The sequence below is a fragment of the Petaurus breviceps genome, unplaced genomic scaffold (assembly GCF_028583685.1).
Source record: "Petaurus breviceps papuanus isolate PSGF00001 unplaced genomic scaffold, PetGlider_PUasm1.0 90825, whole genome shotgun sequence".
Lineage (NCBI taxonomy): Eukaryota > Metazoa > Chordata > Mammalia > Diprotodontia > Petauridae > Petaurus > Petaurus breviceps.
In genome coordinates this window covers 17,769,080-17,781,189 of record NW_027187353.1, presented here as the reverse complement: position 1 = coordinate 17,781,189, position 12,110 = coordinate 17,769,080, and the positions used below count along the sequence as shown (strand labels likewise).

Sequence of the window (12,110 nt, the reverse complement as noted above, 5' to 3'; positions counted from 1 at the left end):
TCCCCCTCACTTTGAGCAAAGCCTGGATGACCATTTGTTGATTGGGGATCTTGTAAAGGGGATGCTTGTCCAGGGATGGGTGGACTTAGGTGGCCTCAAACATTCCTTCCATCTCTGAATCTCTACCCCTGTGGTCTCTAAATGGAAATATCTGCTGCCGATGGACCTACTTATGGTGATGACCTCTCTCTCCCATAGAGGCTGCCTGGAGTCAGCTTATAAAATATGAGATACCCACGGTTTCCTAGTTGGCATTTCCTGAATTGTCTCTTATTTTGTGGAGCTGATTTGATGACAGAAAGGAGAGAAAGAGACAGATGGGACCTCGTACCATGGCAATGGAGGTGGGAGGAGTGTGGACAGCTGAGTGGCCTTCCCTTTGTGTCTGCATTGGTGTGTCCCTCTGCTGTGGGTGCCCCCGGGAAAGTTGCATGCATTGGAATGTGCTATAAGTTCCCTGAGCTCTCAGGCAAAGCTCTCTCTCTCTCTCTCTCTCTCTCAAAACTGAAGGGATGGGGAGAGACAACTCTGTGTCACAAGATCGGGGACAGCTTCATCCTTAACAGCACCTTCTGGACCCCTGTCTAGCATTTCTTGGATCTGAGGTCATGGGACGCAATGCAATCCAGAGCTCAGATAGTATGGCAGAATTCAGCCTCAAGAAAGCAGATCAGGAATCAAGAGATCCTTCCAGTCCAAGGGCAGAAGGGCCAGAACTGGGATAAAGATGGAAAGAGGAGGAAATGTGGAAGTGGGATGATGTCACTTTCCCAAACCCTTTTGAAAGACTTTCTATTCCTCCTGTTCAAGCAAAGGCTAATCCCAGAAAGGGAAACAGGCTGAAGATGGGTAAAGGAAGACGAATGGGAACATTGGGATGGGATGGGTAGGTAAGTTAAGATGGCAGGAGATAAGAGGGAGGGGACAGGTTACTTCCTTTTCAAGGACTCATGTCCCAGCATAATTGGCTCAATTGCCTTCTTCCCCTTGGGACTTCATAACTCTATCTCTTCTGCTCGACCAAAACCCAAGGGAAGGACCTGGGCATGCTTGAATAAAGGGAACAGATGAGCCGAGAACATCTGAAACTGTGGGAATTTGTCTCTTCTGGTGGTCTCCTTTCTGACTGCTTTACCTTTAGGTTACTCTATTCTCTTGAACAATTAATAGCTAATGTCTAATGATGAGGGCAGCTACGGGGTGCGGTGGACAGAGTGCTGAGCCTGGGGTCAGGCAGATCTGAATTCAAATTCGATCTCAGACACTCACTAGCTGTGTGATCCTGGGCAAATCACCTAACCCTGCTTGCCTTAGTTTCCTCATCTGTAAAATGAACTGGACAAAGAAATAGCAAACCACTTGGGTATCTCTGCCAAGAAAACCCCAAACAGCGCCACAAAGAGTCAGACATGACAACAAATAATGATAATACTGGTAGCTGGTGTCTATACAGGTTTGTCACATGCTGTATGTTTATTAGCTTATTTCATCTCTATGACAACTTGGGAAGGTAAGTGCTACTATTATTCTCATTTTACAGTTAAGTGACTACCATAGCATCCATCACAAAACCAGTAAGTGTCTGATACAGGATTCAAAGTCAGGGCTTTTTGACTCCATGACCAGACCTTTCTCCATTAAGCAACCGAGCTGCTAAGTTCAGTGAACAGAGCAGAACCTTGCTCTCGCACTGGGCAGTGAAACTGCCTCCTGTTAATTTGTGAATATATTTTGTTTTTAGGTATATATGCATATGTTGTCTTCTCCTGAAAGAATGTCAGCTCCCTGAGGGTAGGGATTTTTTTGCATTTGACTGGAATCTCCAGATCCCGAGCCCAGGGCTGGGAATGTTGTTGGAGCTTAAGAAATGCTTGGTGAGCTGGGGCAGGGTGTCCCATGCCTGTAGGCCCTGGTGCTGGGAAGGCTGAGAGGGGTGGTTCTCTTGAGCTTGGAAGTTCTGAGCTGTGGTCAGGCTAAAGCCAATTTGGTATTGAACTAAATTCAGCACCAAGATTGGGGGAGCAGCAGGCTTGCCCAAGAAGGGGCAAATTGGAGCATGTCATCTATGGAGCAGGTCAAAGCTTTTGACCAACAATGGGATCAGACTATGCCTATCTTGGACAAGATGGTGGCGAGGGATGGGGCTTGTCCAAAGTTACCCAGCCACTTATGACTCTAGCAGGGACTCAAGTTTAGGGCTTTGGGCCACCAGGCCCATGACCCTAAAGTGCAATAGTTCTGAGTCATTGGAATGACCATGGAAATGGGACACTAGTTCCAAATCCAGAAGAGACATTAGGAGACAGGTAATACAAGCCCTTTGTTTTATGGAGGAGGGAGTTTCAATGTCATGCTCAAAGTCAAACCTTCAGTAGGTCACAGAGCTGCTTAGCCTAGAGACTGAGATCAAAGCTGACATGGGATTCTGAACATTTCTCAGCAGCACCTCCCCAGCCCCCAACCAGCCCGTTTCACAAGAATCAGTGATCTACCCAGACATCTTCTTCCATTCCCCATCCAGTCCCAAAGGGACATGGCTCACCACTTTTCTCCAAAATATTGCTGACCCCTCCTCTAAGAGTGCTTGGTCTGGGAGGAAGGAGGGGGGAGACCTGGGTTCTAGTTCTGCCCTAGCTGCCAGGCAATGGCCTCAGGCTCTCTGTCTCTGTGTCTCTCTTGGACTTCTGGACCCAGTCCCTAACCCTCTAGTCCATTCCCTCTGCCCTTTACCAATCTCCCCCCTCTTCTTTCTCCTCTATGTGTGTATGTATACACAGGTGTATATACATAGCACATATTTATCTATAAAACTGTGTATATATGCACACACGTGTACGTGGCACACATACACACGTGTGTACACATATGTGCCATGTCTGTGTATCTATGTGACTGTCTGGCTCTGTGAGGGGAGGGACTATTTCCCATTCTTCTTCATATTTTCTGAGCCCAGTTCTGCAGGCACAGGGGAAGACTGGTGAGGTCCCTGCTCTGGGCTTTGGTTTCTCATCTGTAAAAGAAGGGGGATGTCCTAGGTGACTTTTAAGCTCCTTCCCCCTTCTACATAGATGGAGGAAACCCAACTCCTATGAATAGCACCAGCCTTGAGTCAGTTGCCAGAGGGGAATGCTATCTTTGGAAAGGCCAGCAGAGGGCAGGTGTTGCCTAGTTTCAGAGGACTCAGTTTGGCCTGCTTTCCAAGGATGCTTCCATAAGGCTGTCTGAACCTGTGAATAAGAGAAAACAGATGGCATTTCTTGGCACTCAGGCTGGTGTTCCTCAGTGCAATACAGCGTTTGACCAGGGCCTCCCAAGTTTTCAGAGTAAAGCCCCCGCAGGAGAAGGAACAACTTGGCCAAGCTGCTTCTTTCTGCCCCCTCTCTGGCCCATAGATCTCAGGCTCCTTTGCCTTCTTTAATCCTGAAATTCTATGATATGGCGATTTTGGGAACAGAAACTCCCAGAAGTCAAAATGAGCTTCGAGTCCGTGCTTTTTGAGAGAGGCGCCCGAAACAGGGCTCCGAGTGAACCAGGTCTCATCAGGAGTAAACATGGTCCAGCCAGGCAAAAGATAGAGAAGCCTGATGTCATTGCTTCATGGGATATCAGGACACTTTCCTGACATTTAACTGGCCCCAAACTGTGACCTGGGCACATAGTAATATACAATGCCAAGATAAGAATAGCTCAGCCTTTGTTAGAGGCAAGAGCTTGGTACCAACAATTTGGAGATGGAGTTTCTAGTACCAGCTTGAACATTTATTAGCTGTGTGACCAGACAAATCTTGGATCCTCTCTGGGACTCAGTTTCCTTATCTGTCATAGAGGAGACTGGAATAGATGCTGGAGGGCACTGCCATTTATACCAGGGGCTGGCAAACTATCGCCCACAGGACTGAAGGTAGAAGTTTGCTGACCCCTCTTCTATACTTAGGTTTCTATCTGGTCTCGTATCTGCAGCTACCTATTGGATATCTCACAGTCGATGTCCTGTAAATATCGGAAACTGAACTTATCCAAAACTGAACTCACTGTCCTTCCTTCAAATTTTATTTGCGCTATTACTGTGGAGAGCACCACCCTACTCCCAGGCCTCCAGGCTTAGGTATCACCCTTGACTTCTCACTCTCTTACTCTCCCCCACCCTCCCCCATTTCCAGTTTGCTGCCAAGGCTCAATTTTATCTTTTATGACATTTCTTATATCTGCCCCCTTCTCTTCTCCGACAGTGCCAACACTCTGGTGGGGGCTCTCATCACCCACCTCATGCCTAGACTATTGCAATAGCTTGCTACTTGGTCTGCCAGCCACTCTTGTCCATCCTCCATCCAGATGTCAAAGTGACCTTCCTGAAGAGTGAATCAAACTGTCTCCACTCTCACTCAATAAACCTCAATGGCTCCCTATCACATCAGGTATCACATATAAAATCTTCTATTTGGCATTCAAAGCCCTTTATAGCCTGGCTCTGTCCCCCTCCCTTCTTTCCAGTCTTCTTACACCTTATACCATACCATGCACACTGTAATTCAGTGACTCTGGCCTCCTTGCTGTTCTCTGCACCATCTTCCAACTTTGAGCATTTTCTCTGACTTAGTATCATAAGCATAGAAAGGGATGCCTTCTGGTCTAACTCTCCCTCCTTGTCCCCTCTCCCCCATTTTACAAATGAAAAAACCCAGAGATGTTAAGGGATTTTCTCAAGGTCACACAAGTAGTAAGGAACTGGTATAAAGAGAAAACATTTTTTTTCCCAAACAAGGCCTTTCCCCTTTCAAAATACGTTTTCTCCATCTGCCTCTGATTGCATTTTGACCTTGCCATGATCTCCCTTCTGCCAGGAAACCTTGCAGTTTCAAGCAGGGGGTATATCAGCTGATGGAAGATTGTCGTCTCGGCAAGAGTGGAATTCCGCTGCTAACCTCATTTCCTATTTACGCCCCAGCTGCATCTTGCTAGGGGACACAGGCACATGCCCTCAGATTAATGCCAAAGTGTCTCTCTTGACATGTCAAGCACTTAAGACTCAGGGTCTCTGATATTTATCTAACCTAATTGAATTTGATTTCCCCTACTTAGCTTGCTAGAGATAAATGCCTCATGAAGCCTGATTTTGGAAACAAAATTAAGGGCAGGGGCTCCCCCCTCCTTTCTCTCCTCCTTCTTGGGCTGAAGTGTGGAACTCCACTGGCATGTAGATTTGCACTGTCTCGAGGGGGCTGATTTCCAAGTGGAGGTTAAAGCATATTTAAGTATCGGTGATTTGAGGCTTGGGCAAAGCTTCTCATGCTATCTCTCCTGACCGACTGGGAGAATTGAAAGAACCAAGGATTCTTTAAGTTGGAAGGCACATCAGAGCCCCTTCCTGGGCCTGAGCAGGGGTCTTTTCTCCAGCATCTCTTGTGGGTGGTCAACCATCTTCTGCTTAGATCTCTAGTGATGAGGAACTCACTACCTCTCCAGGCAACCCATTTCACTTTGGGATAGTTCTAAATATTATTCATCAAATGAGATAATAATTATAAATTAAGTGCTATATGTTTGCTGTAATTATTATTAGTATTAAGAATAGCTGGTATTTTTGAGCCTTATAACCACCCTGAGAGGTAAGTGCTATTATTACCCCCATTTTATAGATGAGGAAACTAAGGCAAATAGAAGTTAGGTGACTTACTCAGGGTCACTCAGTTAGTAAGTGGAAAGAGGGCTGAACTGGGAGCCAGAGGGCATAGGTATTCAGCTCCTGCCTGTGGGATCTTGGGAAAGGCCACAATTGCCTCATTTGTTAATTGGGAGGGCAGGAAGGAAGGGGGTGGGGCTGAACAAATACCTCTTGCAGTTCTGTGGTCTTCTGCTTCAGGGGTGAGGAACCTGTAGCCTCGAGGTCACATGTGGCCCTCTAGGTCCTCAAGTGCGGCCCTTTGACTGGGATTCAGGGCCACACTTGAGGACCCTGCGGGCCACATGTGGCCCCGAGGTTGCAGGTTCCCCACCCCTACGGTCTAATTAGTGGGTTATTTGGCCTGCTAGAACTCGACCACAGCTAGCTTTTGTGGACCCAAACAGGACAAGGCAGATTACTTTTCACAAGGGTACTTTTCAGATTTTTGAAGTCAGACTATGCCCTGACAAAGTCTTCTCTGGTCCAGACTGAGCATCCTCAGTCCCTTGGCTGTTATCCTTGCCCTTCTCCTCGAGGCTAATTCCATGCTCATCCTTACCCTTCCTACGATGAAGCCCCCAGAGCTGGACCCAGTGTACCCAAAGGGCCCGGCTGGGGCCCCAGGACCCCAGGGATGCTCTCCTTTCACAGGCTCTCTGAGAGGAGCTCAGAGATGACCAGCACCTACCCTTCCCTTTGGAACTCCTCATCCAGGTTGGATAAGAGCTGTGAGCCGGCGGCCGAGAGATCGAGGGCAGCCAGGGGCAAGTCCCGATAAGCCAAGTTCACCAGCTGGACTGGAGCCGTGCTTTTGGTTTCTTCTTCCACTTGTTGGGAGATGATCTCAACCTCAGGAACTCCTCCTTCTATGGCAGGCCTGGGGCAGGGAGGGGAGAAGAGGGAGAAAAACGAGGCAGTCAGGCGGCCATACTTGAGAGCCTCAATGCCCTGACCCTTTTAATTAGGAGTAGGGAATAAACTTGCCAGCATCAGCAAGTGTCTAAACAACCCCCTAGGGGATAGGGATATCCTCTGATAGGATTCAGACTCTTGGAGTATGAAAAGCATGGGTTCAAATCCTGCTGCTGACAGGTATGAGCTGTGTGACCCTGGGCAAGTCACTTAACCTCTGTTTGGATCAGTTTTCTCCACTTTAAAATGAGGATAACAGCATCACCTACTTCACAGGCTTGTCATGAGGATTAAATGAGATAATAAATGTAAAGAACTTAGCACAGTGCCTGTCAGCAGTAGGTGCTTAATAAATGCTTATTTCCTTCTCTTCTCTTTCCAGTTGGGGAAATGCCAACAACTGATCATTAGTTACGTCTCTGACTTGTATTAATGATAACAATTCAATTTAATAAGCATTTATTAGGTGCTATCATAAAGGTTGACAGTTTTATAGCCCTTTGAAGATTGCAAATTACTTTAATGAATAATCTCATTTAAGCCCCATAACAACCCAGTGAGGTGTGTAATTTAGGCAGGATTATTCCCATTTTGCAGGTAAGGAAGTTAAGGCTTTGAGATGGTAAGTGAGTTAGTCGTGATCACATAGCTACTAAATGTCTGACTCAGGCTAGATTTGAACTCAGGTCTTCCCGATTCCAAACCCAGATCTCTGCATACTGTATCAATGAGCTGGCAACCAGCCAGAGTCTCTGTATTTCATCTTTTGGGGTCCTCACTGATCTGAAGCTTACTACTGTGTGACCTTGGGAGACTCATGTAACTTCCTGGGGACTCCTCATCTGTAAAATGAGGAGGTTGGACCAGATGGCCCCTGAGGGTCCGTGCCAGTTCTTGACCTAAGATCCTCTAATCTCTGTCCCATTCCTTTCCCCATTTCATCCAGAGGGGATGGTGGGAATGGTCTCTTACCCTTCTTTCCCTCTGCCCTTCCCTCATATCACCCTGCCACAGGATACTAAAGGATCATAGCTTTGGAACCACAAGGAATCCCAGAGGCCACGGAGTCCATCCCCCTCATTTTACAGATGAGGAAACCAAGGCACAGAATGCTGCAATGAGTCATCCAAGGTCACAGAGAGTAGAAGGACTAAGATATAAATAAGCCCGGGGCCCCACATTCAGAGCTCTCAGGGACAGACAGACTAAAAGAAGGACTGAACACACGGAAGGAAAATGTAGCTTTGAGGGGAAGTGCTTAGCTTCTATGTAAGGGGTTCAGTGTTCACATCCAGGCATGAAGCCAGAAGCCTTGGGTTCTAGCTCCATCTCTGCTGATAACTACCTTTGTGACCTTGCACAAATCATCCCTTCACAGAGTGACTGACTCCCAGGATCTCAGAGAGGAGAGAGCCTCCAAGGGCGGCTCTCCCAAGCCACATCTGAGCTAGTAATCCCCAGACGTGTGCTCCCAGAGCCCTGCTTACAGACCTCCAGTGATGAGGAATGAATTAAAGGAGGTAGCATATAATAATAATAATAATAATTCCTTCCTCCTTGCATACCTCCCTCCCTCCCTTCCTCTCTTCTTCCTTCTCTTCCTCCCTTCTTTTCTTCTTTCCTGCCTTCTTCTCTCCCTTCCTCTTCCTCCCTCCCTCATTCCTTCCTTCTTTCTTTCCTTCTTCTCTTCCTCCTGTCCTTTCTTCCCTCCCTCCTTCCCTCCCTCTGTTCCTTCCTTCTTCCTCCATTCCTTCCTTCCTTTCTACATAGTAAACACTTAATAAGTGTCATTCATTCATTCATTCATTCATTCATTCATTCATTCAGCCTCTAGCTTCTCTCTCCTCTATTCCTCACAATCTTCCAAAAATTCACAGGTCACTCTCCTGCTTATAATCCTTCAGAGTCTCCCACTGCCTACTGAATAAAGCACAAATGCCACCTGCCATGAGCACAGTAATCAAATAACATTGATAACACCAAGCAGATATCATGTACATCAACTCACCATCTCTGGGATTTCCCAGAGCAAAACTCCCTCCCCTGGCCATCACTTCCTTATATGTCTTGTCTTCCTCTATTAGAATGAAAGCAACTTGAAGGCAGGGAATATTTCTTTTTAAAAATTTGTATCCTCAGTGCCTAGTACTGAATAATAGATAAATGGATTTTTCCTTCCTTCCTTCCTTCCTTCCTTCCTTCCTTCCTTCCTTCCTTCCTTCCTTCCTTCCTTCCTTCCTTCCTTCCTTCCTTCTTTCCTTCCTTCCTTCCCCTTGACAATTTGCCTCCAACCCATCTTTCCAGCCTAATCACGCCCTATCCCACCCACATACTTCTTTTCTTGCCAAATGGACAACCAGCTGTTGCCCAAGGAGAGTAGAATAACTCTCTTCGTTACACACTTGCTTTTGGTTACTCATCTTGGGTTACTTACTGGGGACTGGTCATGGTGAACGATACATCCGAAACAGTTGTTTTTTCTGATCTTTAGCTGCCCTCCTCTCTGAAGCCTTCATGCATTGTTTCTATAAAAGATAAAAAATACCATGTCCTGAAAACAAGTAATGGAATGATAGTTTTATCAAAGCAAAAATTTAGACACAAATTTCAGAAAGTTCCGAATCCTTAGCACTCCCAGGAAGATGAAAGAAAGCCATTCAACTCTCTTAAGTAATAATAATTTTTCATTTTAAAGGCTGAGTTGTTTTCATGTAAATTTATTCCAGTCATCCAGCCTAAGCGGCCAATTTTGTGAAAATCTAGAATTCTCAGTGGTCTCTGAATTTTATTGTTGCTTCGGTAAGTAGGAAGGAAAGAATAGGAAAAAAAAGATGGGTTGACCACATGGTAAGAGCAAGAAATGATTCGTAGATAGCCAAAGTGCTTCATTGGTACCTTGTGATATAAGGATAGACAGAAAGACCAACAGATAAAAAGATAGTTAGATAGATAGATAGACAGAGACAGAAAGAAAGATAGCCAGGTAGATAGCTAGCTAGCTAGACAGACATGTAGATAAATGATAGATAGATAGATAGATAGATAGATAGATAGATAGATAGATAGATAGATAGATAGATAGATAGATAGATGGATGGATGGATGGATGGATAGATAGGCAGATAGATAGTAGATAGACAGATAGACAGGCAGATAAATAGATAGAGACAGACAGAAAGATAGATAGGCAGACAGGCAGAGATAGGTAGGTAGATAGATAGGCGGAGAGACAGATAGATAGATAAAGTATTTATTATATACTTACTGTGTGCTAGACAAAGGAAAGGAAGTTTTCCAGCACTTCGGGTTGACCCCTGTGGTGGATTTATGGTAGATCACAAATAAGTCATACAGGATTGCCTGGGATTTGCATTATTCTAATGGGAGCCCACAGTTCCATTTGAATATTTGTATTCCTTAAGTAAGTCTGGATAAATAAGGTATGCTCAGAGCCTGAGTCTAAGAAGGGAAGAACAAAGCTCCAGGTTAGGGAGACCCCAAACTGCAGCACCCTCCCTCAATCCAAGGAACATACAGGTCAGAGATCAGAGGCAAGACTTCCAACATCTGGAATTGAAGGAGGAGAAGGTCCCTGAGTAGGGGGCTATTTATCTTCTGAATGACTTAAACTGTGGAGTATACAGAGTTATAACACACAGCTATTGCCCCTAGAGAATTCACAGTATATACAATAGAGAGGACAAGACATGCTCACGAGAACACAAGACTGTGCCTTCTAGAATGTCACTGTGAACTGGGTCTAACCTTTTCAGAAAGCAATTTGGAAATATGCTAAGAAATGACTCGTGTCCATACTGTATCTTCAGCTCAAGAAATCCTACTCCCAAGCATCTACCCCAAGAAGGTCAAAAACAAAGTGAGATCGCATACGTACCAAATTATTCCTAGCAGCACATTTGGTGATAGCAGAGAAATGAATACAAAGTCGATTAACCAGGGAATGGATAAGCAAGTTGCAGCTATCAATGTAATGGAACATTACCGCTGCGTTAGAAACGATGAATACGAAGAATTCAGACAAAGAAAATGCCGGGTTCTTGTTTCTTGAGCAGCTGATGCTGTGATGAGACCCATAAATGGCTTATCAGGCTGTTATTTAAAAATAATAGCCCCCAAACAAAACGTACTGTGAAACACAGAGCCAAAGGGGAGAGACAGCTGGTCTGGCACTCTCTAAATGCACCACCAATGTGCAAACCTGCTGTCTAGTGATCCTGGGAGAAGGGGAATTTAGCTTGTGGCTTTAGAGTAATTGGTTCTGACTCTCTGGGGATAAAAGTTTGTTTGTTATTTTAAGTTCCAGTGAAAAGTTACCTGCTGCTTATGAACCTAGTGCATTTTCTGGCCAAGGTTATGTTAACTTGCTTCACCCAGCCCTAGTGACCGCCCTCACCCCACAAATCATGGTTTAAACTCCTTGTGTTAACCTTTCTATACAGCCTTGGAACACCTGATCTTCCAGGGGTCTTAGCTCTAGGTCAAGAGTTACCTTTTTGTAAGGATAGGAAAACTGAGGTCCCCAGAGGAAATATAACTCGCCCAATGAGTTAGCAACTGAATTAGGTCTCCTGGCTTTCAGGTATGAACTCTTTTTGCTACTTGGTAACTTTATTAGACACTTCCTATGAGTTAAGCCAAAATTTAGATAAGGCACAGTTCCTGCCCTCATGGAGCTTGCAGTCTAGTGAGGGGATAACATATAGACTCAGATCAATGTGTAAGGGAAATAGATCAGGAATGTGCATGTATGGGTGGGACGGCTAATGTGGGAAGTCCTTCCTCTGCTGCCACCCACCCTCTTACCATTGTAATGAACGAGATGATGCGATAAGAACGGAGAACCATCTATGTGAGGTCCAAGGGTTTATTACCCACTGAGAATATCAGGGGAGGCCTGAAGTGGCATGACAGATGGAATTAAGTTAGTGTGGCAGTGACGTTAGATTTCCCCATAGACTTGCCTTGATTCTGAGACTTTAGGGCCACTGGGGTATTGAAAGATACCACAACAATATCACTTCACTTCTTCCCCTGTGCCAGGCCTGTTGCCATGGCCAATGCTACCTGCCTATTCCTGAGGGAAATCTCCTCATCTGTAAGAAGAGGGGGTTGTAGAAAAACTTTGTGAACTGATTCAGAACGAAGAGAATAGAACCAGCAGAAAAATGTATCAGATGACCACAATTATGTAACAGAAAACAGCCCTGAGATTTAAGAACTCTGATGCAATCAATAACCAGTTAGAACTTCAGAAGACAGTGAAGATGCACGCTTCCCACTTCTTGGCAAAGAGGTGGTGGATTGGAGAAGTATGGAAGGAGGCATACACTGTCAGATGTGCTCATTGGTTTGAATTGTCTTAGGACTTAACTATATGCTATTTTGTCCAATGGAGGACTTTTATCTGGAGGTGAGGGAAATTGGTGGGTAGTGAAGAAAAAGAAAGAAAAAGAAAGAAAAAAAAGGAAAAAGAAAGAAAGAAGGAAGGAAGGAAAGAAGGAAGGAAGGAAGGAAG

The 12,110-nt window shown here is 45.3% G+C and overlaps 1 protein-coding gene across 1 annotated transcript in view; it reads right to left on the bottom strand.

Moving 5' to 3' along the window:
* The window catches only part of TMEM266 (transmembrane protein 266), a 98,487-nt gene extending 87,620 nt beyond the window's left edge, over positions 1-10,867 (bottom strand). Inside the window, exons 1-3 of the mRNA XM_069071552.1 lie at positions 10,470-10,867; positions 9,009-9,099; positions 6,351-6,539 (exon numbers count right to left, since the gene is read on the bottom strand). Of these exons, the coding sequence (XP_068927653.1) occupies positions 6,351-6,539; positions 9,009-9,022 (203 nt within the window). The 5' untranslated portion in view covers positions 9,023-9,099; positions 10,470-10,867. The remainder of the gene's footprint in view (positions 1-6,350; positions 6,540-9,008; positions 9,100-10,469) is intronic.
* Positions 10,868-12,110: the final 1,243 nt, after the last annotated feature.